Source organism: Saccopteryx bilineata, chromosome 3 (genome assembly GCF_036850765.1).
Source record: "Saccopteryx bilineata isolate mSacBil1 chromosome 3, mSacBil1_pri_phased_curated, whole genome shotgun sequence".
Classification (NCBI taxonomy): domain Eukaryota; kingdom Metazoa; phylum Chordata; class Mammalia; order Chiroptera; family Emballonuridae; genus Saccopteryx; species Saccopteryx bilineata.
In genome coordinates, this window is record NC_089492.1 from 137,888,282 (window position 1) to 137,916,064 (window position 27,783).

At 36.5% G+C, this 27,783-nt stretch overlaps 1 protein-coding gene across 4 annotated transcripts in view; it reads right to left on the reverse strand.

Moving 5' to 3' along the window:
• CTNNA2 (catenin alpha 2) overlaps window positions 1-27,783 on the reverse strand; it is a 1,254,514-nt gene that overhangs the window by 37,609 nt on the left and 1,189,122 nt on the right. For all 4 annotated transcript variants that reach the window (XM_066267520.1, XM_066267518.1, XM_066267521.1 and 1 more), the window contains 4 exons: window positions 27,653-27,766; window positions 20,429-20,610; window positions 4,298-4,403; window positions 7-141 (listed from right to left, as the gene is read on the reverse strand). In XM_066267520.1, the coding sequence (XP_066123617.1) occupies window positions 7-141; window positions 4,298-4,403; window positions 20,429-20,610; window positions 27,653-27,766 (537 nt within the window). The remainder of the gene's footprint in view (window positions 1-6; window positions 142-4,297; window positions 4,404-20,428; window positions 20,611-27,652; window positions 27,767-27,783) is intronic.

Sequence of the window (27,783 nt, forward strand, 5' to 3'; positions counted from 1 at the left end):
GCTTACCCCTGACACAATGAGCTCTCCTCCCAGATTCTGTACTTCGGCCTTCACCTTGCTGCAGATATTAAGCTGATGGCAATACAAGGCAATTCGCTGAAGGTAGGCTAATAAATCCTGCTTACATGCTGAATCAGGACACTATAAAACATTAAAAAAAGTGATCTCAGTTAGTAAGTACTCTTCAATTTCTAACACGTGCTATATAAAAGCTGTGAGAAGGAAAGGTTTCAGTGTCATATACCTTAATCACATCCATTTAACTTAATTTCTATAGCAGTTTAGGAAGGCCACAGCCAATAGCTTAGAATAGTTAGCTCTACTTTAATAAAAGTCTATGAAAAGAATATTGAAGGTCTTCCAGAAAGCTTTATTGGGACTTCTGTACATGTTTCTGAGTACTTTACCAGTTGTGTTGCAAAAACGTTAAGAACACTAAATAATTTACAGATTTTCCCCCTTTGGGTTCATTCAATATTCACTATGTGCAGTTATTTTAGTACAGACAGCCAAGGCAACACAGGCTAGAAGGAATTCAGTCTGTGTGGCAATCTCCACTACTGGAGAGGGTCAAGTTTTAATTCAATTAGTGGGGTGGGGGTGGGGGACTCTATTGTTTCCTTTGGCTTTCTAAGAAATGCATCTTTCATTAAAGACAGTGTATTATACTTTTCAAATTTTCATATTTACCCAAATTTTAACAACCTGATAAACTTCCTTTAAACAAAAGACTGAGAAGAATCATGACCACTGTAAGAGGAAGAGATATGAGAAATAGAGTGAATTGGATGCCAGTTAAAATAAGCTCATGAGAGTAACAGTAGACTTCAGACTCTGGATGTGCGAGAGTCAACTATGACCAGGAATTTTGAATTCTCTTAGTGACTTCATTGGGTAGATGTTCATCAAATACACAGTCGGCTTAGACGAACACTTCCACAGCCATACACATGACTCCCTGAAAGATGTCTGGTGCTTCAATGTCAAAGGCTTTCCAGTAACTGCAATATATCCCCACTGCTAGCCCTGGCCAGTTAGAGTGTCCACCTGGTGTGTGGATGTCCCAGGTTCAATTCCTGGTCAGGGCACACAGGAGAAGTGACAATCTGCTTCTCTATCCTTCTCCTTCTTTTTTTTCTTTATCTCTCTCCTCCATTCCCGCAGCCATGTCTTCTTTGGAGCAAGTTGGCCCAGGTGCTGAGGATGGCACCATAGCCTCTGCCTCAGGTGCTGAAATGGCTCCAGTTGCAATGGAACAAGGGCCCCAGATGGGCAGAACATAGCCCCCTAGTGGGCTTGCTGGATGGATCCTGGTTGGGGCGCATGCAGGAATCTGGCTTTTTGTCTCCCTGCTTCTTACTTAAGAAAAATACAAAAAAAAAAAAAAAGAAAGAAAGAGAGAGAGAGAAAGGAAAGAAAGAAAGAAAGAAAGAAAGAAAGAAAGAAAGAAAGAAAGGGAGGAAGGGAGGAAGGAAGGAAGGAAGGAAGGAAGGAAGGAAGGAAGGAAGGAAGGAAGATATATATATCCCCACTGTTATCAAAAGCTCAATTCAAGATTCTGTAGGTCATTCTACTGTTCTGGCTCAATTTAGCACTTGTGAAAAACACACAATCACTGGATCCTTGATGAAACACTGTCAGAAATAAGTACCTATGGGCCAAAATGAAGTATGAGATAAAGATTCCAACTGTTTCCTTCAAGCTCAAGAAAAGGAATTCTTTTGTTAATACTGTAAAGCCAGTGGTTTCAACACAACAATTCATTCAATAAAAGACAAAGGGGTCTCTTTTATACATAACACTTACCATTGTGGTATTTTTTTTCACTAACTGCATTTATCAAGAAAGAATCCCACAGATGCTGTTTTTAGCTTTCTACAAGTACCTAATACTGTAATATTTATCCTACTCCAAAGACCCATATATTGAAAGAAATTAACTTTAAAATGGTATCTCCCTAGAGGGCTGACAAATCTTTCAATGCAAATACCTTTTAGCAAATTAAAATAGAAGTTCCATCACAATAGAACAAGAATTAAAAATGCAACAGTCCATACAAAGTTTTATATTACATGCATACCTCAAATCTTTATAAAAATATTTTCAGACAAAATAAAGGCAACCAATCCGCTCCTTAGTAATGCTCATTGTATCCTATTATTTAAACTTAAACATTTAAAGCACAAATAAAGGTATGATGAAACAAGAAAAAAATTCTTACATCATAGAAGTAGCAGAATCTGAGAAAAAAATGTCCCATTCAGACAAAACATTAGACAAAAATTGCAAGTTGCTTCAATGATAGTACAAATGTGACAAACTGAGGCATTCTTCATTGGTTTTTTTAAAGACATCATTGAATAGAATTTGAATACTTTGTTACAATCTCAAAAGACATCTAGAATTCTGAGATTTGGGTGTGTTTTCTTCTAGATAGCAAACTGCTTAGAATTGCAAAATTACTAAAAGAGTCTAAAAATGCAAAATCAAAAACCAGAACTGCAATATAAAATATTGAATTCAACTAGCCTAAATAGATTGAGAAATGGTTTTAGTCATTGAGATTCAGGATATAATAGAAAATCCAAACAAACTTGACCCACTTTCACTCGTTGAATGAAGTCCATCCTAACAAACCTCTTTTCAGAACCACTCACCAATCTCTTCTCTCTACTTATCCCAACCCCCCTCAACCTTGGCAGAAAAAAAAAAAATGTGGCATTCCTTCTTGGTTGGTACATTGTTGATTTTAGACATGTATATTTTCAAGTAACTTCAGTGTCTCTCTTTTTTCATTGAACTTTCTGGGATACATATAGAACCCTGTAGAAAGCAGCTTAATTTACGCTGCCGACTTTAGAAAGTCAGGCAGTTGGTATTGTCCTGAAATATAGTAATGGTTTGGTCCTCAAACCCCTCCAAAATTTGAGGGGGTCTCAAATTATTGTAATACTTAATGAATTATCTTTATTATTGTTTCTCAAAACTTCAAAAGAAAGCAAAAAAAAATTCCTGTAAGTAGCCAATACATATAACTAACTATATAATTAAAATGAGATAATATATTGGTTTATTTTAAATATCATCTTAATAGTTTAATAATGTAATTTTCTTAAGATATTCTAGAATCTAGGATGTTGAATATTATATTAGAGGAACAGCCTAATATTAAGAAAAGTGGCAGGAAAACTATAATAACCCCAAAATAATAGAAGACATCCATCTATAGAGGAGGGAGTGATCTTGTATCTTTTAATATCTCTAGAGAACATTATTGTATTGTAGTCTAATTAGCAAATTCATAATGTCTCCATGTAACTAAGAATTTATATAATATTTCTATATCAGAATCTTATGTTTTAAACATTTTCCTTTTAAAATGGTTCAAATTGGTTAGAGCATCATCACAACATGCAAAGGTTGCTGGTTTGATCCCTGGTCAGGGCACATACAGGAGCAGATCAATGTTTCTGTCTGTCTGTCTGTCTCTTTCACTCTCTTCCTCTCTCTCTCTAAAGTCAATAAATAAATTTAAAAAATAAAATAAAATGGTTCAAATTGTAAACCACTGTTGCTTAAAGAAATAAGGATCAGTTATCTGGAAAAGTCTATTGCCTAACATACTCTTACAGGAAATGAAAAATTATTGCAACAAGACATATTTACAACAGGATTTCAGAGTTGCAATTCGAGCCAAATAAAATGAAAAGTGTGGCAAGGAAATCAACTCAAACATTCAAGGTGAGATTAAGAACTATTTTAATCTGTATCTTAGTTCGGTCTAAAAAAGCACAAAAGATGCTCTAAGAATTTCATTTATCTCTGATGCCTCTGAATCTGAATGAAAATGCAGCAGAAATCTGGAGGGTCTCGATTATGTAGATTAACCCCACTTATACTAGTGCGTAAATTATTATGAATTATGAAGAGCATCATTACAAGGAGAGCAATATTATATAAAAAGATGTAAAATTCTTTTCCTACTCCCTTGCTCAGGGTGGCTGAATTTCTGAATGAGGAGGGCTCTGATAATCCATGGCTCTCTGGGAGTTCTGTCCCTTATATGGTGAGTGCTCTTCTTCCTCAAGAAATTTTGGTCGTAATGCCTGAGGAGTCAGTCTTTCCTTAACTGAATCCCCCTTCTCCACCAGCTCAGTCTTGGCAGAGTTAGAGGCTGGTTTATAAAATGTTAGTGATTCTCTACAATTCATTCTTCAGAGACGTTTTATAGGGTGTATAAAACCCATTACAGAACCCAAGTGCTAATTACTGATTCCACTCTTCCCTCTTATGTTACCTGATCAGCCACCGCACGGGCTAATTTGTCCATTCGAGAACCTGCTTCGGCAATTTTCTTGGCGGCATTAATGACATCAGATGTATTTTTCAATGGGCCTTTGCCTCTAAAACAACATATACAACATAATTAGAAATCCATTTTATGACCAGAAACAGACAAATCAACCATACTATTTGTCCAGATCTCTGCTTTTGTATTTGGCTCCAGTCATGTTAGAGAGTTTTGAACAATTTTCTTGATTCATTTCAATTTCTACGGTAATAATCCACTTCACTTCCATTCATCCTTAGGAAATATTTTTCTCTATTTTGATGTATACGCTCACAGTTAATTCTTTGCATTAATTTACATACTTTTAAACAATGTTCCATTAAAAAGGATGATCACCACAAGGCAATAGGAATTTAATACTGAAATGCTCTTATGTACACAACGTCACATCAGAACCCTAGTAGGTATCATCGTTCCCATTTTAGAAAAAAATAGACTAAAAATCATACAAGTGATAAATTCTAAATTTAATGAGAGTCTAGCTAAAATAAATTGCCTTGCCTTTTCTTTCATACCATGTCCAACACTATTATTGTATTTTTAAGTCCACTTTGGCACTTTGAAAAGCAATTGTCTGGGAACTGTTCGGACAGAATTTCAGAATTTCAGAATTCTGTTCAGCTCTTACTCCCGTGAGTTTGAACATTCTTGGTACTGATTTTTGAGGGAACTGAGAAAATGCTGTGTCACAGTAGATGTCTTTATGCTTCCAAATCACTAGCCCCATATTCACATAAGGTTTTCAATTAGGTGAACTGTTTAATATTACATGTCTTTTAAATATTTATTATAAAGGAAAAAAAAGCTATGCTGCGCCAAAAATCTTTAAAGTACATATAGCATAAAACTTGTCTTTCTCTTTTCCTGAGAGGTAAATAATAGGTTTAATTAATTAATTAATTAATTAGCATTGCTACTTCGCTTGGTCTCCTTAAGTGCATCTAAAAATCAGTGCATTTTTTTTTAAGGCTACACAATTCCATTCTTACAGTTAGACATGTGAAGAAATGTGGACAAAAGCTGCTCAGAAGTGATTTATTTAGAACATATGAAGTTATGTAGAGTTTATAATGTTTTAGAAAATAGATCTAAAATGGCCTCCAAGAATTAATGTAAATGAATGGCATTTTGTTTAGTTTCCCACCTAATTTCCATCCTGCAATTTTTTTTTACATTGGTAGCTCAAGTTAAAATATATTGTGTTCCCATCAAAGCTTAAACACATACATAAGGAAATTTAAAACTTGAGATCTTAAAAACAAACAAACAAAAAAACCTTGAGATCTTTGTTTTGCTGTGACAACATTAACTCTTCCATAAAGGATATTCATTTATTTTTAAGTTGCTATATTTAAGTATGGACAGGAATTTCACGTGTCAATTTTATGTAATATGCATGAGTTAAAGATTCTGTGATAATCTGGCTCCCATTCTCTATTATTTTTTTATTATCTCTAAAGAAACTTTTCCATGTTTTACATTTTTAAAGGGAGTTTTAGAGACAGGATCTGTCAATGTTTAATAATGTTCTCATTATCATCTTTTTATATTTCTCTGTAACTTCCAGACCTTAGAAAATCTCTTTACTGTGCAGTTTTACTCCAACACAACATTTGTTGTTACTTTTTGCCTTCATCTTAACCCATTCACAGAGGTTGCACTCGGCTTGATTTCTTATTGTTTACTTCAAGAACTTCCAAGTGTTTGGGGGAGACGTCTTCATAAACCTTACAGGATAACTTTCTATAATTGATTGATTCTGGCAAAGTGCACTGACTTAGCGAAGAACATCTACAGAGAAGTGAATTGAATTTGCTTGAGGCTCAGGCTTCCATCTTGTAGCCAATGATTAGAAGCATGTCTTATACAGTTCATAAACTCACTAGCAGATTATTATTAAAAAACTCTCAAGTTCACAATGTAGTCTCAATTCAAATGATTGGAGTCACAAGCTGGTAGTAAGGGTTCGTTGCACAAAAGTAGAGAGCAAAATAAGTTTTGAAAACATCAAATACTTCCTCTTTTTCTGCTCGAGGAAACTAACACAAGAAAGAAAACTAATGATGTGCCTAAGATGATACTGCAGGAAGAATGATACTTAAAGAAGGAATCAGGACTGGAAATTCTGTGTCCTGAATCACAATTTAGTACTCTTTGTTTTTTCCTCTATATATTTCATTCCTATGAGATCAGCTAAAGTAGTGATCTCAGAGAAAAACAAATAGTCTTAGCTACAGATATTAACATGCAAGAAGTAACAAAAGCCGTATTTAAAATTTAAAAAGAAATAGGAAAAAGTAACAAGATTACAAAAAGGGATAAATTAGAAAATAATGAAACTGAAAATAAATCTAAAACTAGCTTTAAAGAGAAAGCAAAACTGATATAGAAATGTACTTACATTACTATTAGGAAATATAGGAGAAAGATGTAAAAAAGTTAAAAATGAAATAACCTTAGAAAATAGAATTATAGGTGTTATAAAAATACTTCTCTTAAATTCATGTAAATAAATATGAGACCTGGGTGAAATAACTTTCTAGGATTATATAATTTAACAACACTGACCAGAAAAAAGATATTAAAAAATCTAGAGCCTGGTTTCCATGGAAAAAATAAATAAGGCTGCAAGAAAGAAAGCTGATACAAAAAATAAAATAAATCAGTAAATCCAGATGGTTTCTCAGAAGAATTCACTAAAACCTTTAAAAAAGATGATAGTCCCAATGCTATTTAAACTCCTCCTGACTATAGGAAAATACGAGACTTCAAAAACAACTCATTAATACTGATATTATCAGAAGCAGCTAATCTCACCTATTTAAGATTATTTTTAGGTTATAAAACTATTTTTTTTTTTGCATTTTTCTGAAGCTGGAAACGGGGATGCAGTCAGACAGACTCCCGCATGCCCCCAACCGGGATCCACCCGGCATGCCCACCAGGGGACGATGCTCTGCCCCTCTGGGGCATCACTCTGTTGCATCCAGAGCCATTCTAGCGCCTGAGGCAGAGGCCACAGAGCCATCTTCAGCGCCGGGGCCATCTTTGCTCCAGTGGATCCTCAGCTGAGGGAGGGGAAGAGAGAGACAGAGAGGAAGGAGAGGGGGAGGGGGAGGGGTGGAGAAGCCGTTGGGCGCCTCTCCTGTGTGCCCTGGCCGGGAATCGAACTGGGGACTCCTGCACGCCAGGCCGACGCTCTACCACTGAGCCAACCAGCCAGGGCCTAAAACTATTTTTTAATGAAAAAAAAAAGGAAGGAAAAGCAAAGAAGAAAGTAGCATTTGAGAGCTGAAATGAATTTGTAAATGCTCTCAAGAGCTGAGTGGTTAAAATTTCAGGAATTTGGTGAGTCAGATGACACATTAGTAGCTTGAAATCTGCCAGGAAGGGAGTACTTACCATATTTCATGGAAATCAGCAAATTGTATACAAGTGAGGGCTTTCTCCCCCCTAGAAAATCAGCACACCACTGCCAAAGTCAAGACAGTAGTGACACCCAGTGTGTGATCTGGAAGAGGTATATGTGAGACTTCTGGAGCTGGGGGATGGTTATACAGATTACATTAAAATACCATTTAAGTTGTATGTTTATTTTCATGTATTTTTCTTTAGGTATACATTTCATAATTTAAATAATATTTACTTCTTTTTCTGTAAATCTGATGAAAATAAAAAAAATTTAATTTTCACTTCCACAATATAAGGAGGCCAAGTTACCTTTTACTATTTTTTGATAATTATTATAAAACATTCATGTGTCCTTTTCCCTGACTTGTTTATTCAAGTCTTTTGCACTATCTTCTTTCTTTTTAATGTTTATTTTGTTGATTTTAGAGAGAAAAGAAGGGGGAGGGAAAGAGAGAGAGAGAGGGAGAGACAGAGAGGAACACTGGTCTGTTCCTGTATGTGCCCTGATTAAGGAATGAACTAGCAACCTCTTGGCTTTGTGACGATGCTTTAACCAACTGAGCTATCTGGCCAGGGCAACAATTTTCTATTGAATTGTTTGCATTTTTACCTAAATTATTTGTTTATGCTCTTTAATATTTTGGATTCTGATCTTTTGTTATTTGTGTTGCAAATTACTTCTTACAGTCTTAGCCTGTGTGCTTAGTTTATTAGAGTTTATTAAAAATATAAATTTTTATTTTATTGTGGTCAAATGTGTCAATCATTTCTACTAGAGTTTATGCTTTTCACATATTTAAGAATTTTTTTTTTGCTGGAGGTGTTAGCTAATGCTATAGTGGTTATCACTTATATATACATCAACACATCATATATTTTAAACTTACATAATGTTATATAGGTCAATAAAGCTGGGAAAAAGGAAAAGTTCATCCTTGCCCCAAGATCATAAAAATATTCTCCCATTTTCTTCTAAAATCTAAGTTTCCTTTTTATATATAGATATTAAATCAACCTTCAGTTTATTTTTTGTATATGAGGTAAGACAGTAATCATACTCCTTATTTTTCCATAAGAGTAATCAATTGTGGCCCAGACTGGTTGGATCAGTGGTAGAGCGTCGGCCAGGTGTGTGGAAGTCCTGGCTTCAATTCCTGGCCAGGACACACAGAAGAAGTGCCCATCTGCTTCTCCACCCCTCCCCCTCTCTTTCCTCTCTGGCTCTTTCTTCCCCTCTCATAGCCAAGGCTCCACTGGAGCAAAGTTGGCCTGGGCACTGAGTACAGTCTGTATACATGGCCTCAGCCTCACACACTAGAATGGCTCCAGCCAATGAAGCAAGCCCCAGATGGGCAGAGCATGCCTCCTGGTGGGCATTACAAGTGGATCTCAGTCAGGCACATGTGGGAGTCTGTCTGACCGCCTCCCCACTTCGAACTTTAGAAAAATCCAAAAAAAAAAGAGTAATCCATTGTCCCTAAACCATTTATTGAAAAAGTAAATTCTGCCTTGGTCAGTTGGTTCAGTGCTAGAGCGCTGGCCCAGCATGTAGATGTCCCTGGTTTGACGCCTTGTCAAGGCACACAGGAGAAGCTCTCATCTGCTTCTCTACCCTTCCCCTCTCGCTTCTGTCTCTCTCTCCTCTCTCTCTCTCTCTCTCTCTCTCTCTCTCTCTCTCTCTTCCCCCTCCTGCAGCTATGGCTGGATTAGAGCAAGTTGGCCCCAGGCACTGAGGATGGCTCCATGGCCTCCATTTCAGGCACTAAAAAATAGCTCTTGTTGCAACAGAGTAAAGCCCCCCCCCCAGATGGGCAGAGCATCAACCCCTAGTGGAGTTGCTGTGTTGATCCTAGTCAGGGTGCATGTGGGAGTCTGTCTCTGCCTCCCCTCCTCTCACTAAAAAATAAATAAATAAATAAATAAAAAGAAAAGTGAATTCTTTCTTTTAGAGTCTTATTTATGTTTAAATTTTATATGTTTTATTCTTAAGTTCTTCATCAGTAAACATACTACTTTAAAATGTAAAATATAAACCCAAACATATATGGTCAATTAATTCACAACAAAGCAGCCAAGAACACCTGAAGGGGAAAAGATAGTCCCTTCCATAAATGGTTTTGGGAAAACTGAATAGCCACATGCAATTCACTGAAACCACTATCTTATACCATACACAAATATGAACTTGAAACAGATCAAAGACTTGAACATAAGACCTGAAAACATAAAATTCCTAGAAGAAAACACAGGAGGCAAGCTCCTTGGCACTAGTCTTAGTGAGTTTTTTTTTTAATTTTACACCAAAAGCTAAGGCAACAAAAGCAAATGTAAACAAGAGAAACACGTGACACTGTATTAAACCAAAAAGCTTGTGTGTGGCAAAGAATACTGTCAACAAAATAAAAGGCAACCTCTGGAACTGGAGAAAACATCTGCAAACCATATATCTGATAAGGGGTTAATATATAAAATATATAAAAAAATTGTTATAACTCAATAGCAAAAAAAGTAAATAAACCATTTAAAAAATGGGCAAACATTGGCCCCGGCTGGATAACTCAGTTGCTTAGAGCATTGTCTAAATATGCCAAGGTTGTGAGTTCGCTCCCCCATCAGGGCACATACAAGAACCAACCAATGATTGCATAATGGAACAAATTGATGTTTCTCTCTCTCTCTCTCTCTCTCTCTGCCCCTTCCTTCCTCTCTAAGAAAATCAACAAACCAAAAATTTTTTTAATGGGCAAAAGAATTTCATAGACAGTTTTCCAAAGAAAACATACAGATGGTCAACAGGTATGTGAAAAGGTGCTCAACCTCACTAATCATCAGGAGAATAAATATCAAAACCACAATGAGATATCATCTGGCATCTGTTAAAATGGCCATTATGGTTATTATCAAAAAGATAAGAAATAACAAGTGTTGACAAGACTGCGGAAAAAAGAGACCCCTATTGTTGGTGGTAACAAGTTGTTGCAGCCACTATGAAAAACAGTATGGAGGTTCCTCAAAAAATGAAAACCTGAACTACCATATATATGATCAGCAATTCCACGTTTGGGTGTTTATTTAAAGAAAATGAAAACACGCAAAAAGTTATCTGTACCTTCCCATGTTCACTGAAGCACTACTTAAAATAACCACATTATGAGAGTAACCTAAATGTCCGTCAATGAATAAATGCCTGGACTAAGAAAACGTGTGTGTGCACACGCGCATGCATGTGTATTGTAATCATCTCACAATATATACAAATACTGAAGAAATAAAATATAAATATAAAAATAGAAAGCATTATAATTATATAAAAAAATAACACAAGAAAAATTGTCCAGTGCCAAATAGCGGATTCTAGACATTCATCAGTATTTAAAGCCATGTGTTCCCACTCATTGCCTAATAAAACTGAAGTAAGAAAATGGTTTGAATCATCTTGAAAATCCTGAATATCTAGCATATGGTTCTGAGCATCATGTAAGATACTTCCAGGGAGTTTCAAGGCCCAGATTTTTTTCTGTACAGAATCAGTGACATGACCCACTTTCCTTACATACTGAACAGATGAGAGAAAAGAGATAGAAAAGATAACTGTATCATGTTGTGGAGTGGGGGAGTCAAAATTTCTCATTTCCTTCTGCTTATGTGTCAGGTTGAATAGCTGCCCTTACTAGTAGTTGGGTAAAAACTGTGGAGAAAAAATCTGTATCTTTAAAAGAGAAGACCCTGAATTCAGCTTATATAACAAGGGTAGCATTTTCTTTCAATGTTATTGTGTAGGTTGGGAATAAATTCTAAAACTCCTTTAGACATCAGAGTGTCTACAGCAGTGCTGTCCAAGAGAATTTTTGTAATGATGGACATATTCTATAATTCTGCACTGTCCAATATACAGAGCAGTCCCCAGTCACACGTGACTATACAACACTTAAAATGTGGTTCATGTGACTGAGAAACTCAGTTCAACTTTATTCATTTTTTCCTGTTTTTAACTTTGCATTCTGAAGTATTTATATATTCCCATAAATGTATAAAGTGTGTGTGTGTGTGTGTGTGTATATAGATATATATTATATATATAATATATATAAATGTCTAATGTGTATATATTATATATATAATATATGTGTGTGTGTGTGTGTGTGTGTATATATATATATATATATATATATATATATATAAATGTCTAATGCATCATTAAGCCAGCCTCCCCCAATGTTAACATCTTGCAGAACTTTGTACAATGACAAAAATCAGAAAACTGACCATGGTAAATCCATAGAGATTATTCAGATTTCAGCATTTATGCATGCACTGTGTGTAGATGTGTGTAAGTTATAGGCAATGATATCATATTTGTAACTTCATGTCACTACTACAATTAAGGTATAGAGCACAAGGTGCTCTTGTTCTAACTCTATATCACTCATCCCAATCATAATGGTAATCATCCCTAGATGACCCTACAATGGTAATCACTAATCTGTTCTCCATCTCCATAATTCTTTTGACCTCAAGAATGTTGTATCAATAGAATCATACGTTATGCACCAACATAGATATTTTGCAGTGTATTTTCCTTGAGATTCATCCAAGTTGCTGCATCTATTTATTGTTGAGTTGTAATTTATTAATAGGTGTACCACAGTTAGTTTAACCATTTACCCAAATGAAGGACATTTGGATAATTTCCAGTTTGAGGCTATTACAAATAAACCTAGTGTAAATATTTATGTACAGGATTTTGGTGAATGCAAATTTTCATTTCTCTGGGATAAATGTCTCAAAATGAAATTACTGGATCCTATGATAAATCCACTTCTAATTTAAATTAAAAACTGTCAAACAATATTTCAATTTTATTTCATCTTAAACTATAAAAACCTAGAGCTAGCAGGATACTCAATCAGTGAAAGACTGAAAGCTTCTCTCCTAAAATCACATAGAAGACAGGATTCCACTTTTTCCAGTTCTCTTCAACATAGTACTGAAATTTTAACCAGAGAATTAAACAAGAGAAAGAAATATAAGATGTCTATATTGGAAAGTTAGTAGAAGTAAAATTATCTTAGATGTATAAATCCTGAAGATTCTACCCCCCCAAATTACAATAAGTGAATTTATTAGTTATAGATACAAAATCAATATACAAAAATCAGTTGTATTTCTATATGCAAAGAACTATCTGAAAGAGAAATTAAGAGTGCAATCCCACCCAACCAGGTGGTGGTACAGAGGATAGAGCATCAGCCTGGGATGCAGAGGACCCAGGTTCAAAATGCCAAGGTCGCCAACTTGAGTGCAGGCCCACTAGCTTTAGCACAGTGTTTCCGGCTTGAGCATGGGACCATATACGTGACCCCATGGTTGCTGACTTGAGCAAGTGGTCACTGGCCCAGCTGGAGCCCCCTGATTAAGGCGCATATGAGAAGCAAACAATGAACAACTAAGGTGCTACAACAAAGATTAGATGCTTCTCATCTGTCTCCCTCCCTGTCTGTCTTTCTCACTAAAGAAAGAGAGAGAGAGAGAGAGAGAGAATGCAATCTCATTTGTAATGTCAGAAAGTAAAGTACTTAGGAATAAACTTAACCAAGGAGACAAAAGATTTGTATACTAAAAACTATAAAATGTTAATCAGCTTAAAAAAAATATCCTATGACCTCAATCATTTGAGGAATCCAAAAAACAATGTGAACTGAGGAACGGAATTGAGACAGAGAAGGGATCAAAGGGACCAGAGGAAAAGAAGACAGAGGGAGAGGGGATGATAGAATGGATAAACCTGAAGGGAAGGGGGGAGAGAGATGTTGGAAAGGGGGTAAGGGAGATGTTGAGGGGAATACGGGAGAGGGGGGATGCATTCGGGCAACACTAGAATCTATGTAAACACAACAAATTAAATTAAAAAAACCTATAAAATGTTGCTGAAATAAACACATAAATAAATGTGAAGATAACCAATGTACACAGGTTATAAGACTTAATGCCAATACTATCCAAAGCAATCAATGTAATCTTTATCAGAATCTTAGTAGTGTTTTTTGCCAAAATAGAAAAATACATCCTAAGCTTTATATGGATTCTCAAGGTACCCTAGATAACCAAAACAATCTTAGAAAAGAACATAGTTGGGGGCCTTACACTCCTTGATTTCAAGACTATAAAGCTACAGTAATCAAAACAGTGGAGTACTGGCATTAAGACAGACATATAAATCAATGGAACAGAATAGAGAGTCCAGAAATAAACCCTTATGCATATGGTAGAATTATTTTCAACAAGAATCAAAAGGAGAAAGGACAGTGTTTTCAACAAATGATGTGGGGAAAGCTGGATATCCATATGCAAAAGAATAAAGTGAAAACCTTCTCCTATACCACATACAACAATTCACTTCGAATGCATAAAAGGCCTAAATATAAGAGCTAAATATAAAAATCTTGCAAGAAAATATAGGAGAAAAACTTAGATATGACACCAAGAGCACAGTCAAAAGAAAAATAGATAAATCTGATAATCAAATTTTGAAAAACTTATATGCATCAAAAAAACACAACAGAGTAAAAAGGCAACCCATAGAATTATAGAAAAGATTTGCAAATCATATATCTGACAAGGGGCTCATGTCAAGAATATATTAAAGTTTCTAGAATTCAACACTAAAACTTAACCCCATTAAAAAATAAGCAGAGGACCTGAATAGTTTTCTGAAGAAAATATATATATAATAGCTAATCAAAACATAAAAAGATGCTCAACATCACTAATCATTATGGAAATGCAAATCAGAACCACAATGAGAACTTATCTCATGCAGATTAAAATGACTACTATAAAAACAAAAACAACTTTTATTTATTTATTTTTTTAGTGATAGGAGGGGAGGCAGAGAGATAGACTCCCACATGCACCCCAATGGGCATCCACCCAGCAAGCCCACTAGGGGGTAATGCTCTGCCCATCTGGGCAATTGCTCCATTGCAACCAGAGCCATTTCTTTTTAGTGCCTGAGGCAGAGGCCATGGAACCATTCTCAGAGCCTGAGGCCAATTTGCTCGAGCCAATCAGGCCATGGCTGTGAGAGAGGGAGAGATAGTGAGTGAGAGAGAGAAGGGGAAGGAGTGGAGAAGCAGATGGTTGTTTCTGACTGGGAACAGAACCTGGGACATTCACACACTGGGCCAACTGTTGACCACTAAGCCAAATACCAGGGCCAAAAAAAAAAAAGTTTAAAAAAGAAAAACTGTTGGCAAAGATGTGAATTTGCGCCTGACCAGGTGGTGGCGCACTGGATAGAACGTCGGACTGGGATGCCGAGGACCCAGGATCAAGACCCCGAGGTTGCCAGCTTGAGTGTGGGCTCATCTGGTTTGAGCAAAAGCTCACCAGCTTGGACCCAAGGTCGCTGGCTCGAGCAAGGGGTTACTCGGTCTGCTGAAGGCCCACAGTCAAGGCACATATGAGAGAGCAATAGGTGAACAATGATGAAAAACTAATAATTGATGCTTCTCATCTCTTCATTTCTGTCTGTCTGTCCCTGTCTATCCCTCTCTCTATCTCTCTCCCTGTCTCTGTTAAAATAAAAAAAAAAAAAAGCATTTGGAACCCTTGTGCACTATTGATGGGAAAATGGTGCAGCTACTATGTACAACAGTACAGAGGTTCCTCAGAAAAAGAAATATAAAATTATCATATGATCCAGCAATTTTATTTCAGGGTATAAAACCCAAAGTATTGAAAGCGTAATCTCAAAGAGATATTTGTACACCCATGTTCATCACAGCAATATTCACAAGATTGTAGAATCAATCCAAGTGTCCAACAATGGATGAATGGATAAGCAAAATATATGCATACAATGAAATACTATTCAGCCTTAAAAAGTAATAAAAGTCTGACACAAGCTATAACATGGACAAGCCTTGAGAACGTTATGCTAAGTGAAAGGAGCCAGTCACAAAAAGACAAATGCTGTTTGCTTCCACTTATATGATATACTCCGAGTAGTCAAATTTAAAGAGATGGAAAGGGAAAGGTTGTTCTGAGGGGTTGAATGGAGAGGAGAATGGGGAGTTAATATTCAATAGTAGAGAGTTTCCATTGGGGAAGATGAAATTTTTCTAGAGATGAATGGTGGTGATGGTTGCATAGCAATGTGAAGGTACTAAATACCACAGAAAAGTACACTTAAAAATGGTTAAAATGGTCATTTTTATGGTATGTATTTTTCACCATAATAAAAAACAAATAGTCAATGTGACTAGTGGCTACTCTATTGAACAGCACAGGTCTAAATGAGCTACAGTCATCTCAATAATGTGAAGTGGACAGAGAAACAAGAAACAATTGGCCAACAGAAAAAAAATCTATTTATATTATATATTTACCTAGCTAGTTATCCATATACATATAAGGCTCAGAAAAGGCAAGATTAGAAATTTGAGTCTTCTTGTCAGTGGAAGACAATGTTTTTATTTTATTTTATGTATGCATGTATGTATGTATGTGTGTATGTATGCATGTATGTATTTAGTGAGAGGTGGGGAGGCAGAGATAGACTCCTGCATGTACCCCGAACAGGATCCATCCAGCAAGCCCCTAGCAGGCGATACTCTGACCAGATGGGCCACAGTTCTGTTGCTTAGCAACCAAGCTATTTTAGCTCCTGAGGCTGAAGCCATGGAGCCATCCTCAGGGACCAGGGCCAATTTTGCTTGAACCATTTGAGCCATGGCTGCAGAGAGGAAGAGTGAGAAAGAGATAGAGAGTGGAAGGGGTGGAGAAGTAGACAGTGGCTTCTCTTGTGTGCTCTGACTAGGATTTGAATCCAGGACATCTAGCTGACCCTTTACCACTGAGCCAATCAGCCACAGCCTGGAAGACAATGTTGATAAAGGGAATTGCCCCATTGGCTGTAGCTCTATCTCAAAATGATTGCTTACATCCAATGTGTTTCCCTACCTTTTTGTTTCATATCATTTTGACTTATATATGCAAGGTAAACCACATTCTCTATTTTGGATGCGTTCAAAGGAGTTTTGAGGAATCTTGTGACCATAAATATAAAAGCCATCATATTGTCCCATCTGGAACATGTTTTTTTTATTTTCTTGGAAAGAACATTAAGCCATAGAATTGGGTCTGCTATATAGATTTGTGTAACCTTCTGTCTTTTGGGAATTGGTGGTACTTTTACAATGGTCAATATTTGGATATTTCCCAGGAAATAGTAAATCCAAAAAAGAGAAAGTGGGAGAGAGAGAAAGAATGTCATGGAAAACTATTAATATATCACCTCTATCTACCATTGATCAACAATTCATATTAATTTCATGAAAAGGTAATAGGTATTAATGTAAAAAATCAATGTGTGAGTACAGTTTGAGTTCATATACTCCACACACAGAATTCTTAAGCTTGGAGTTAATCTAAATTAAAAAGATTTATTTACTATAGCTTCCTCAAAACCTCTAACCGTCAATATATAATGTGACTTTCCAATAATGAGATATAGTATGTAAGGAGTGTATTTGCAAATGCATTGAGTCATAGAAACCTCCTTTCAGAACCAAGATTTCATAAAACATACTTGGGAAATATCACTTTTACCAATCAGCTGAAGAAGTGTGAAGGCAACACAGTAGAAAAGTTGAATGAGCCTACGGATTAATAAGGAGTCAGGTGTGACTGCCAGGCCACGAGTTGAACTATTTAAGGAAGTAACATTTATATAATGACCTTAAGGTTGAAGTATAGATCTGTACAAAATTGATAAAGAAGTCTAAGGGTCAATAAATGTAGACCTTAGATAGCAAACTCAAGGTTTTGATTTTATTCTATGAAAAGAGGAGGTAATAAATTTTTTTTGCAAAGGGAGCTGAATGGATGCCCTTTGATGGCCAAATGTGACGTGGCGTGACCTGGTAGGAGTAAAGAATTAGAACTGAAAGACCAGTCAAGTGACGCCTAGGCTGAGGCACTGAGTTAAGGAAGCCATGGGGTTGGAGAAGGGTGCTGTGATTACATGATTTTTAGTCTTGTATTTAGAATTTTAGAGTTGGATGCACCCTAAAAATCATTTTCTTAGCCTGAATCCTATTCCTTTCAAGATCAGGATTTATAGTTAATCTCAAAAGATGTTTTGTCCCTTGCTATACAATTATATTTGGGTTTCTCTCCTTAGCTATTATCATCTCCACACCTCTAATTATTGAAACACAAGACTAGCACATGCTATTTCTTTGCAGAAAATGGCCTAAGCATGTATTCATTCCATGCATTTCAGTGCTTCTGCCATTGCCCATGCACTAGAAGTCAAGAACTGAACAGAAAAAAGCTATGAGGCATAATCAGTTTTATCCTCCATGAAGAACTTATTACATAAATAATGAGGTAGAACCTCTCCAATTTTAATAATAATGGAGTGGCTATCATTGTGATTACTGAATCAAATTATTAAATCAACTACTGATATGAATAAAATAACAAGATACTAAATGCAAGGATATATTTTAGCATCAAAATGCCCTTTAAGCATGTGATTTCTGCAAGTAGTCAAGTTTTAATTCCTCTCAATAAGACATAGTAGTACATAGGAGTATTAAAGATATAGGGCTGAAGTTATTCCTCCTTGAAATGAAAAATGCAAGGGCAGTAATGATAATGCATATGTTCAAGTGCAGTGAACTTAGGTGAGAGGCCACAGAAAAAGTCTCAAGTCAGCTACCTCTTTGTTAAGGAAGAGGCTTTGCAGATGGAGGCAGCAGAAAAACCTCAGCTTCAACTGTTCCATTTTCAATTCATACCATCTTCTTTTCTCTGGTCATTAATTACTGTCGTCCTCCCTTTGCCCTCACAAATGGGCACAAAACTGCTCATCAGGCAGGGGGAAAAATGATCGCCAGTAGCATTCTAGACATTTCATTATTCAAATCAGCATAAAATGATTACACAAAATCCCTAGGAAATTGAAATGGCCTTCTTTTCACTTTTAAAACTATACGTTGACTAATAGGGAGTCTGTCTTATTTAACATCTAACAAGACCTCTTCAAATATCTCTCTTCCTTGGCCACAGTTATAAATAATGTAGAACATTATAACCAGCAACATGACTAGGCTCATTATTCACTTTAAACTAATGAGAATATTTGTTCAAGTGATGTTATTAATGGATTGCATAATAACCATCAGATAAAGTACTAATACAATGCTGAAAGCAAACAAATTAAGTCATCATAGGCCTTAAAAAGCAATGAGTAAGGCTGCTGTGATAGTATGATTTGTAGAAAGTTAAGGCTTCAATAACAGCTCAGACTGTTTTCCCTACTGTTATTTGCATATGTGTATATCTAATAAACTTGTGAAGCTGACAGAGACTAAATTTAAACATTTGAACTTCTAATGAATACAATACCATTTAAAAGTCTCAAAGGTCACCCTCTTAACAGGAAAATAATTTCACTGAAGTAAAAAACCATTTTAAAGTATTTGGAGAAAGTGCCAAGTAATGTTGTTAGCACATACTGGCCAGAGGCACATGGTAGGGGAGATGAAGTAGAGATGGTTCATAGTCTATTATAACCTATACTCAATTATGAGAAGCATTCAGCAGTCATTAAAAAATTGTCACCCACAAGGTGATGTTTTGACATTGCCATATATCTTACATACCACTTGAAATCATTAAAACATGTTTGGTCACGTGTGTCTGTGTTAACAGAAAAAAATAAATCTGCAGTATAATAATAGCTTACATTGCTATGGCAACATAATTTACAAATGCATCACCTCTTTGGACTTTAAACTCTTCTGTGATGTTTATAAGAACAGTAGTATTTCCCCATTTTGCAAATAAATAAAGAAAATAAAAGGCTGGTCCAAAATCACCAGTATTTGAACTAAAAATCCAGGGAACATTTCCATGAGCTTTGCTTTGCCTTAGTTTGATCTCTGTGTGGCAGGAAGGACAGAAATGACACCTCCCTCTAAAAAGGAGACTAAAGATGCTAAGGCAGAAACAGTAATGACCCAGATGAAGAAAAGGCTCCTCAAAAAATTCTGACTGGTCTTTTGATATTTTAAAAGCATTGCTCAGAGCAAAGGGGAATAAAACATATATAATTTTTAATTTATCTGTCAAAATTATGGAGTCAAGTTGTCAAACCTGATTCTTTGAATGTAAGAGTCAAAAGGGATTGAAGTTAATGCTAGACCATGGGCTAGCTTCAAATCATATTACATGTATACATATACATCCACACACATGTAGAAATATATATATAAAATATATATATATTTCCCCCCATGGAGATATTTACAAATCATTCACCTTAGCTCCAGAACATTGAAATACACTGCAAAATAGTACAGACCAAAAAAATGAGTCAGGTAATCCTCAGGAGTTTGACTTGATGACTGATTTTGTATAGATAATAAAAACAATAATAATTACAAAAATGATTCAGTTCTCCTTTACCAGAAAGACCTAGCTCCTAAAAATTAGGTTCAGATCATTTTAACTTACACATGCAAATTTTATAATATCCATATCCAGCTTTTATGTAATATTATAATTTTTCAGCAAGCTTTCACAAGCTAACATCCACTGTTAGGCTTCTGGGTTGAATGAGAAAATCTCCAGTTCTCTGTCCCTGGGCCTTACCTTGTGAAGTCTGTCATCTCCATCATGATCATGCACATCTGCTTGGCCAGCACAATGATATCATTGCCACTGTCATCCCATTTGGCCACTTCAGCATCCAGTTTGCTTTTCTCTTGGTGGAATATCTCCACCTGCTCGGCTATTTTTGCCTTCTCCTCCTGTGGTAGTTGCGCCATGATGGCCTGTGTGGGTTACAGAAAAGTGTGACTAATGATCATAAAGAAAGAACAGACAGTATGTTAACTCTGCCTCTAGTTAATGGCAAAGCCAGACCTGACGAGATTGATAGGCTGCCTCTCCATTCTGGAAACTATGTTTCCCCCATCCCAGGAAAGGCAAAAGCATGGACATCTGATAAGGTCCCCAAATTCCCTTTCTCCACTACCACATACAAAAATTACAGGATCCAAAGGTACATGCACATTGACAGTAACAGAACTTCTCTGTCGCTTTGATGACATATGTTTGTTCAAAAGAATCTATTCTTGACAATTTTTATATTTGGTCTCAGGAAACTTTTACCAGATGAAAGAATGCACCTCTTTCAACACTGAAATCTGTTCTGAAAAGGGAAAAAAGAAAAGAGGCCTTCTGTCGCTAAGGAATTCTAAAACTATCTGAGCATCCAAGTGGGGTGGCATGGGGAGACTTCCTATGAGTGTTAATGAAGCAATCTTTGGTTAGAAACCAAATAAAAATCCCCTGCCCAGGCATTTCAGGGCTGGCACACCTATTCCTGGCACTCCTCCACCACCTCTGCGAATGTCCTGGTACGACCAAGGCTCCCTGCTGAGCCTATAAGCATGTAGACAGAGATGCTGGCTTAAAATATATGATTAGGAAGCAAAGACTGATTTTCAGCAGTTGCTCAGTAAGGGAAGGTAGACAAGGAAGAACTAGGCAATTCTCATTTTTTATGATTTTTTTATTTGAAAATTTATTTACTCTCTGAAATTTATTTACATACCCAAATCAATACTTGTGCCTTCACATTCACAAACATTCCCAAAGCTGCAAAAACTGATGAGGCACCCAACGTGCATGCTCCCAGATGAGGTTGAACAGGGATGCTCTGTATACTTGATTTAGCACTCACACTATACACAAATGTCCCTCCTGGGTATATTTAGTGACACATTTTCCATGTCTTTGTACTTTTTTGCTAGTGATTTTTCTGTGTAACAGAAAAGGCTCCCAAGCCATATTAGCACTTGAGTGCTGTCTAGTGTCCCAAAGCACAAGAAGGCTATGATGTGCCTTATAGAGAAAATATGTATATTAGATGAGCTTCAATCAGGCATGAATTAGAGTACTCTTGGTTTTGAGTTCAATGTAATTGAATCAAAATGATAAAATATAATATCTAAACAGAATGATTCATTAAACAAGATTATATTTGATTGACTAAAGAAAATATGGAGATGAGCAACTTTCAGGAATCTAACCCTATACTCTCCCCAGGACACTCATTCATTATTGCTAATTAAGCATCCGTGGTGACTACAGAACATAAACAGCATGGATAAAGAGAATCAACTGTATTTGTTAAGCACTATATATGTAGCAGGCCCTCAGTGAAATGTTTGACATCACCTCATTGCAACTCACAGAACCACGTGCAACCTGCTTCACAGAAGAGCCTGTGAGTGAGAATATGAGCCCTAGTATCCCTCCGGTGCTGGGATACACATATTCTCCAGAAGACAGACCAAGGATTCATGATTTAAAAGACCTACAACTTTTGCAAAGGACAAGTAAAATAACAAACTATAGTTTCCTAAATTGTAAAGCTCCTCCCAACATAAGTGGATTGTTTGAGGGAGAGGTAGCTAATGTCTAATAGAAATATCAGTGGATGTAAGCTCAGAAAATCTGGTCTTAACCAGGCTCTGTCACTCACTTGGTTCAAGACCTCATTACTACTGGGTCATATACTTAACATGTTCAGATATAAGAATAGTAAACAATTGGCCTTGGCCCATTGGCTCAGCAGTAGAGCGTTGGCCCAGCATATGGAAGTTCCAGGTTTGATTCCCAGTCAGGGCACACAGGAGAAGCAACTATCTGCTTCTCCACCCCTCCCCTTCCCCCTTCCTCCTCTCCCCCCCCCCCTTAGCCAAGGCTCAAATGGTTTGATCAAGCTGGCCCTAGGTGCTGAGGATGGCTTCATGGCCTTGTCTTAGAAGCTAAAATAGCTCAGTTGCTTAGCAACGGAGCAGCAGCACCAAATGAGCAGAGCATCACCCCATAGAGGGCTTGCTGGGTGGATCCAGGTCAGGGTACATGTGGCAGTCTGTCTCTGCCTCCTCACCTCTTACTTAATAATTTTTTTTAAAAAGATAGAAGAGTAAACAATTACCTCTAAATGTTAAGGTGGACAGCAAATAAATAAATGTGTTAAGTGTTTTCTCTGACAAAAATGAAAGTAAACATGTGTGGGATTATTGTTAACATTATCTTATCATCATTTCTGTGTTCGTTTTCTTTCTAGTTACCCCTATAATATATTGCTTAGTTGACCTCAAAGGAAAGGAATGGACCCAGGGTCTATATGACTATCTACAGATAGAAAATTGACATAAGACCCAAACGTATATATATATATATATATATCCTGGATACTGTGCTAAGAAGCTTACGTATGTAAAAAAATAATCTATTTAATCATTCTACAAGAGTAATATTACCCCTATTTTGTTAATGATGATACCAAGACCCAGAGAAATCAATTAAACCCCCAATATTAAATAACTAATGAGCTGTAGAAACAGGATTCAAACTCAGGTCAGCTAACACAGTACTTAACCATTATGTGCACTGAATCACCATGCATGACCATACAGGTTAGACACTGCACAGTGCTCCTAGCTCAATGGAACAAGTGCCACTGAAATCACTAGTACTGTCCACCAGGCTGAGCAGCTTACAGATGGATGAGGGTCCATCTGGGGTGTCTTTGTCTAATCTGCATAAAAGTGTCCTTGGCCTAGCAGCTGCCTGGATGCTACATCTTACTAATAGACAACCATGTTTGCTAATGTCCATGCATGCATGTTTGTGATTTCACATAAATAGAAACTCACTAAATATAATGTACATGTATAGGTATGTGAGTGTATATGTATGTATATACAAATTACAATTCAGATTTAAATAGCCAGACTGGTACAAATACTATAGTTAAAATATTTTAAAATAATACATTTTGAAAAAAACTAAAGTACTTTTAAAAGTTGAATTTAACACATTGTTTTATATATCGTACATAAGAGTTTGTCATAAACTCCCATATGCAATATTGTACTGATGACAACTATTCAATGCATTTGAGATAGGTTTGGATTTGTAAAAGTTAATACTGTGTACTTTTTCCAGAAGTATCCTTGTCTGATGACCTAATGCTATCCTAGATTAACTAGTTTTCCACATGCAAAATTGATAATCATGTTTTACTTAGACCTCACAAGTCCTAACCAGCATCATGTAAAGCACTCACTACATACTTTTCTGTGAAAAAAACCCTGCAAACCTACCCAGAAGACTCCCAGACTATATTTAATCCTCAGATGGAAAGCCATGGACCTTTTGTTATCCCAAAAGGGTTAATTTGTGGATTGAAGAGTGTACACTTCGTGAACTGAATACCTGAGTTTCAACTGTTTAATTTAACATTTCAATATTAAAAGTCTTGTTCTTCTCTCTGATTCTTATTAATGCTCCACCTCTGACTTCTCTCTAAGCTTCCTTAATGTAGAGGCCTCAATATCCAGTACAGAATAGAAACTCACTAAATATCTTTTGATTGACTGCCTAAACATTTTTCCACTTACTGCATCAACATAGATCAAAAGAAGTTACCAGAACAGACAAACATTATCTTAGGGCATAACTCTGAAGAAAAAATGGCCCTTTCAAAGCAGATTTGCAACAGAAATGTTATTTTGACTCTAGGGGTGCTCAACCCATACAAGACACTTAATGTTGTGTGACTCGTGTGCAAGTGTCGTTACATAAGCTTCTGCCTATGTAGCTATTGATGAGCCAAAGACTTTTTCCTAAATATTAAAAAAATGCTCTTGCATTTAAAAATTCATAATTGACCTTTTATGAAACCGGAATTTAAAAAAGGTTACCTATAAAGAGTAGATCACAAACTACAAAATTTGAAAGTTAATCAAATTAAAATTCAACATGGGAGTTTTAATTAGGTCTTATCAATATAACTCAGCAGTTTGAAATGTTAACACATTAAGAGCATTCCATCTATGGAAAAAAAAAAGAAGCTGGCTACACTGAAATCAAACTGAATACAAAATAAGTAACATGTAATTATTTATTCCCTCAAAGTTAGGGAACATGAGAAAAACAATTTTCACAGCCAAGAGGAAAGTGATCAGACCAGCTTCTCTGTTTGCGTGATGGGATCGCCCGGCGTGGTCTGAGGGGTTCTGCAGCGTCCCTCGCAGCAGACAAGCACAGCTCTGCAGACTGCTGATCTGGTGACCTTAATTTATGGTATCAGAAACTTGAGTTGACAAAGTTTCCAACCCCTCATCCCAAGTTCCCAGCTTTTCCTCTGAAGAGCCAATCATTTGTGCATGTGTGTGTATGTGTGTGTGTGTATGTGTGTGTGATTAACATTATAAACCCTACTTATTAAAGAAAAAGTAGAAGTCACCAATCCAAGCCAATAACCACTCAGCTTAGAAGACAAGTGTTGGTTTAAACACATAGCAAAAGTCTAACATTAAAACTTCAAGTAGATGAATGTTTGTAAATAATGAGGAAAAAGACTAAAACTCAATGCACCCATTTCTATTAGCTTGAATTTAAAGCAGGATAATAACTGTAAGTAGTTAAGAGGTGGGTCGTTGGACTTTTACTAGTGTCGGGCTGTGAAGTGAATTGGAAAATTGAAGTAAATGTCACATTAATTCAAGGAAAAACTTGCATGACTGCTTAAATCATCCAGCTTTCAGGGTAAACTTTTTGGCAAACCTACTAATAAATGACTACCTCATGTTATAAGCATCAGTATCATGATCATTGTCATTAACATTATATGACAAGTCTTGCGATAGATTTTATCACATTGTTCTCCTAATGGCATTACAAGGTAGGATGCTGTATATATAAGCAAAGAGATGAGGCATAAAGCCTTTATGAACATAGCTTCCAAGTCACATAGCATGATCAAACCCATATTTAAAAACAGGCCTGTGTGACTCCAGATAATATATTCTATCACCAAGGTTAGGTGCCCGAATATTGTTGCTGACCAGTTCTAGCTCTATCAACCCGTAAGAAAAGAGTTTGTAAGAGGCCATGTCAAGGTCTTCTATATTTCATTAGACCAAGGTATGATCGTTCTTATTCTCTCGCTCTCTTTCACAAAATAAAATGTAGAGAAGCATCAGACTGGGACATATACAGTAAGTAAACACTCTGATTTCAGAATTTGAAAGCAACATTGGAGTGAGTACTAAAAGCTTTTTTCCCACCTTAACCTCCTTTTAGATTAAATTAACATTTCAGAGAAGAATGTCTGAGTGAGAACACAAAATAAGGTGATTACCAGGGGAGCGCTGGCTGCTGGGAAGAGCAACCGCCTCTATCAAGAACAACTTCTGCCTCCTCCACAATTTTGACCGAGTTAAGACACTTCTCTGGTCAAAAGTTCAACCATCTGTCATCTCAGCAATTCAATGTACCCTCTTATTTCCAACTTATTGCCTTAATTCTATGTCTCTGATTTGTCATCATGTAATTACAGACTAAAGTTGGCTGACTCAGTAACTAACGCCGTCTGCTGCAAGTTAGTCACACAGACCACATGATGGATCTCAAAGACAAGTCAGCAAGGGTGGATTCTAGCGCTACTTTGTTCTTACTATTGCAGGTTGTGTTCATAATCCATGATGAAAAATCTTTCAAAAAAAAACTATCGTCACCTGTTGGGTGAAGAAATAATCAATGACGTAGATAGGTACCATCTGACTTTGGTTTCCACCCATTAACTGACTTGATGTCTAATATAAGTAAGATGCATGAAATGGAAGTACAATGGAACTTGGATCTTCCTTATAAAAAGTGGGACTAATCATGCTAGTTAGACAAGATGGTGATTAGATGGGTTGTACAATATGCCTTGGTCTTTGAGAAAACAGGTTAATGCTTACTAGGCTATATCAATACTGAGTTGCAATCAGTCAAATTGAGTTTGAATTGATTAAAGTTTGGATGAATTACTCAAACTTGCCCTTTGTCACTGATGAAAAAATGCTGGTTTTACTTAAGTTTGAAGATGAATAACTTGGTTGATGAATTAGTTCAGTGTTATGCCAACTAGGCTCAAAAAAACCCCTCTCAGCTAATAATAGTCTACAAGGAAATTTCAAAGTGGGGGGCTTCATACTGTTTTGTTTGCTTTTCTACTGTTACCAGCTTGTGATCAGAGCACTCTCTTCCAAAGGATAACATTTTTCCAGATCCTTTTTGGAACACCTGTGTTGGAGGACAGTGTCACAAAGTATTCACTAGTGTTCAAATGCCGGCCAGAGCAGTCATTTTCTTTTGCTTCCTGTACCATCCCTTAAATTGTCATATTTCTAGTATGTCCCTATAATTTATTTTTCTATCACGTGGCAGACAGATCTACGGCTACCGTCCCAGCCATAGAATAGTTAGGTATCAGGGAGAAAAGCTCTCTACTCTCATGGTCTTAACCCAATTTCAAAAGATGTGGTCTTGTTTATTAGAAACTCTAGAACAGAATATAGAGCAATGGCAGCCCAGCCAGTAACAAAAAGTATATAATTATCCGTTTGTCATTGCTTCTTGTATAGTTAACCAGCTTGGAGACTTCAAGAAACACCATGGTGTCTGTGCCAATGCAAGATCTGGATACCTTGTGTCTTCTGCCTGTTGAACTATCTAATCATTATCACCATCCCCAACAAAACCCATTATACACATAACTGATTGCTGTGTTGTGGTTGCTATTTTCAAGTGATGGAGAGAAAACTGAGTTAAAAGGAATCAGAAGCAGTGGTGATTATTTCCATTGCATAAGATATGAGTCACTATAAGCAATCCCAGAGGAGAGAATAGATTTTGGAGCCATGAATCTGGGGTTCCAAGACCCTATGAATCAGAAACTCCCCCAGAACAAATTGGTAAATGTATCCTCTGTGCAACAAACCAATGTCCTGCATTTGCACTCACTCGTGCACTCTGCCCAGCGATGAGCTGGTCGTCCTCCGTCTGAACACTGGTCCTACTCCGCACATCGTAATCCTCCTGCTCAAAGTCAGAATCGTCTTCTAGTTCTTCTGGAGTCTAAAGATATAGAGGAA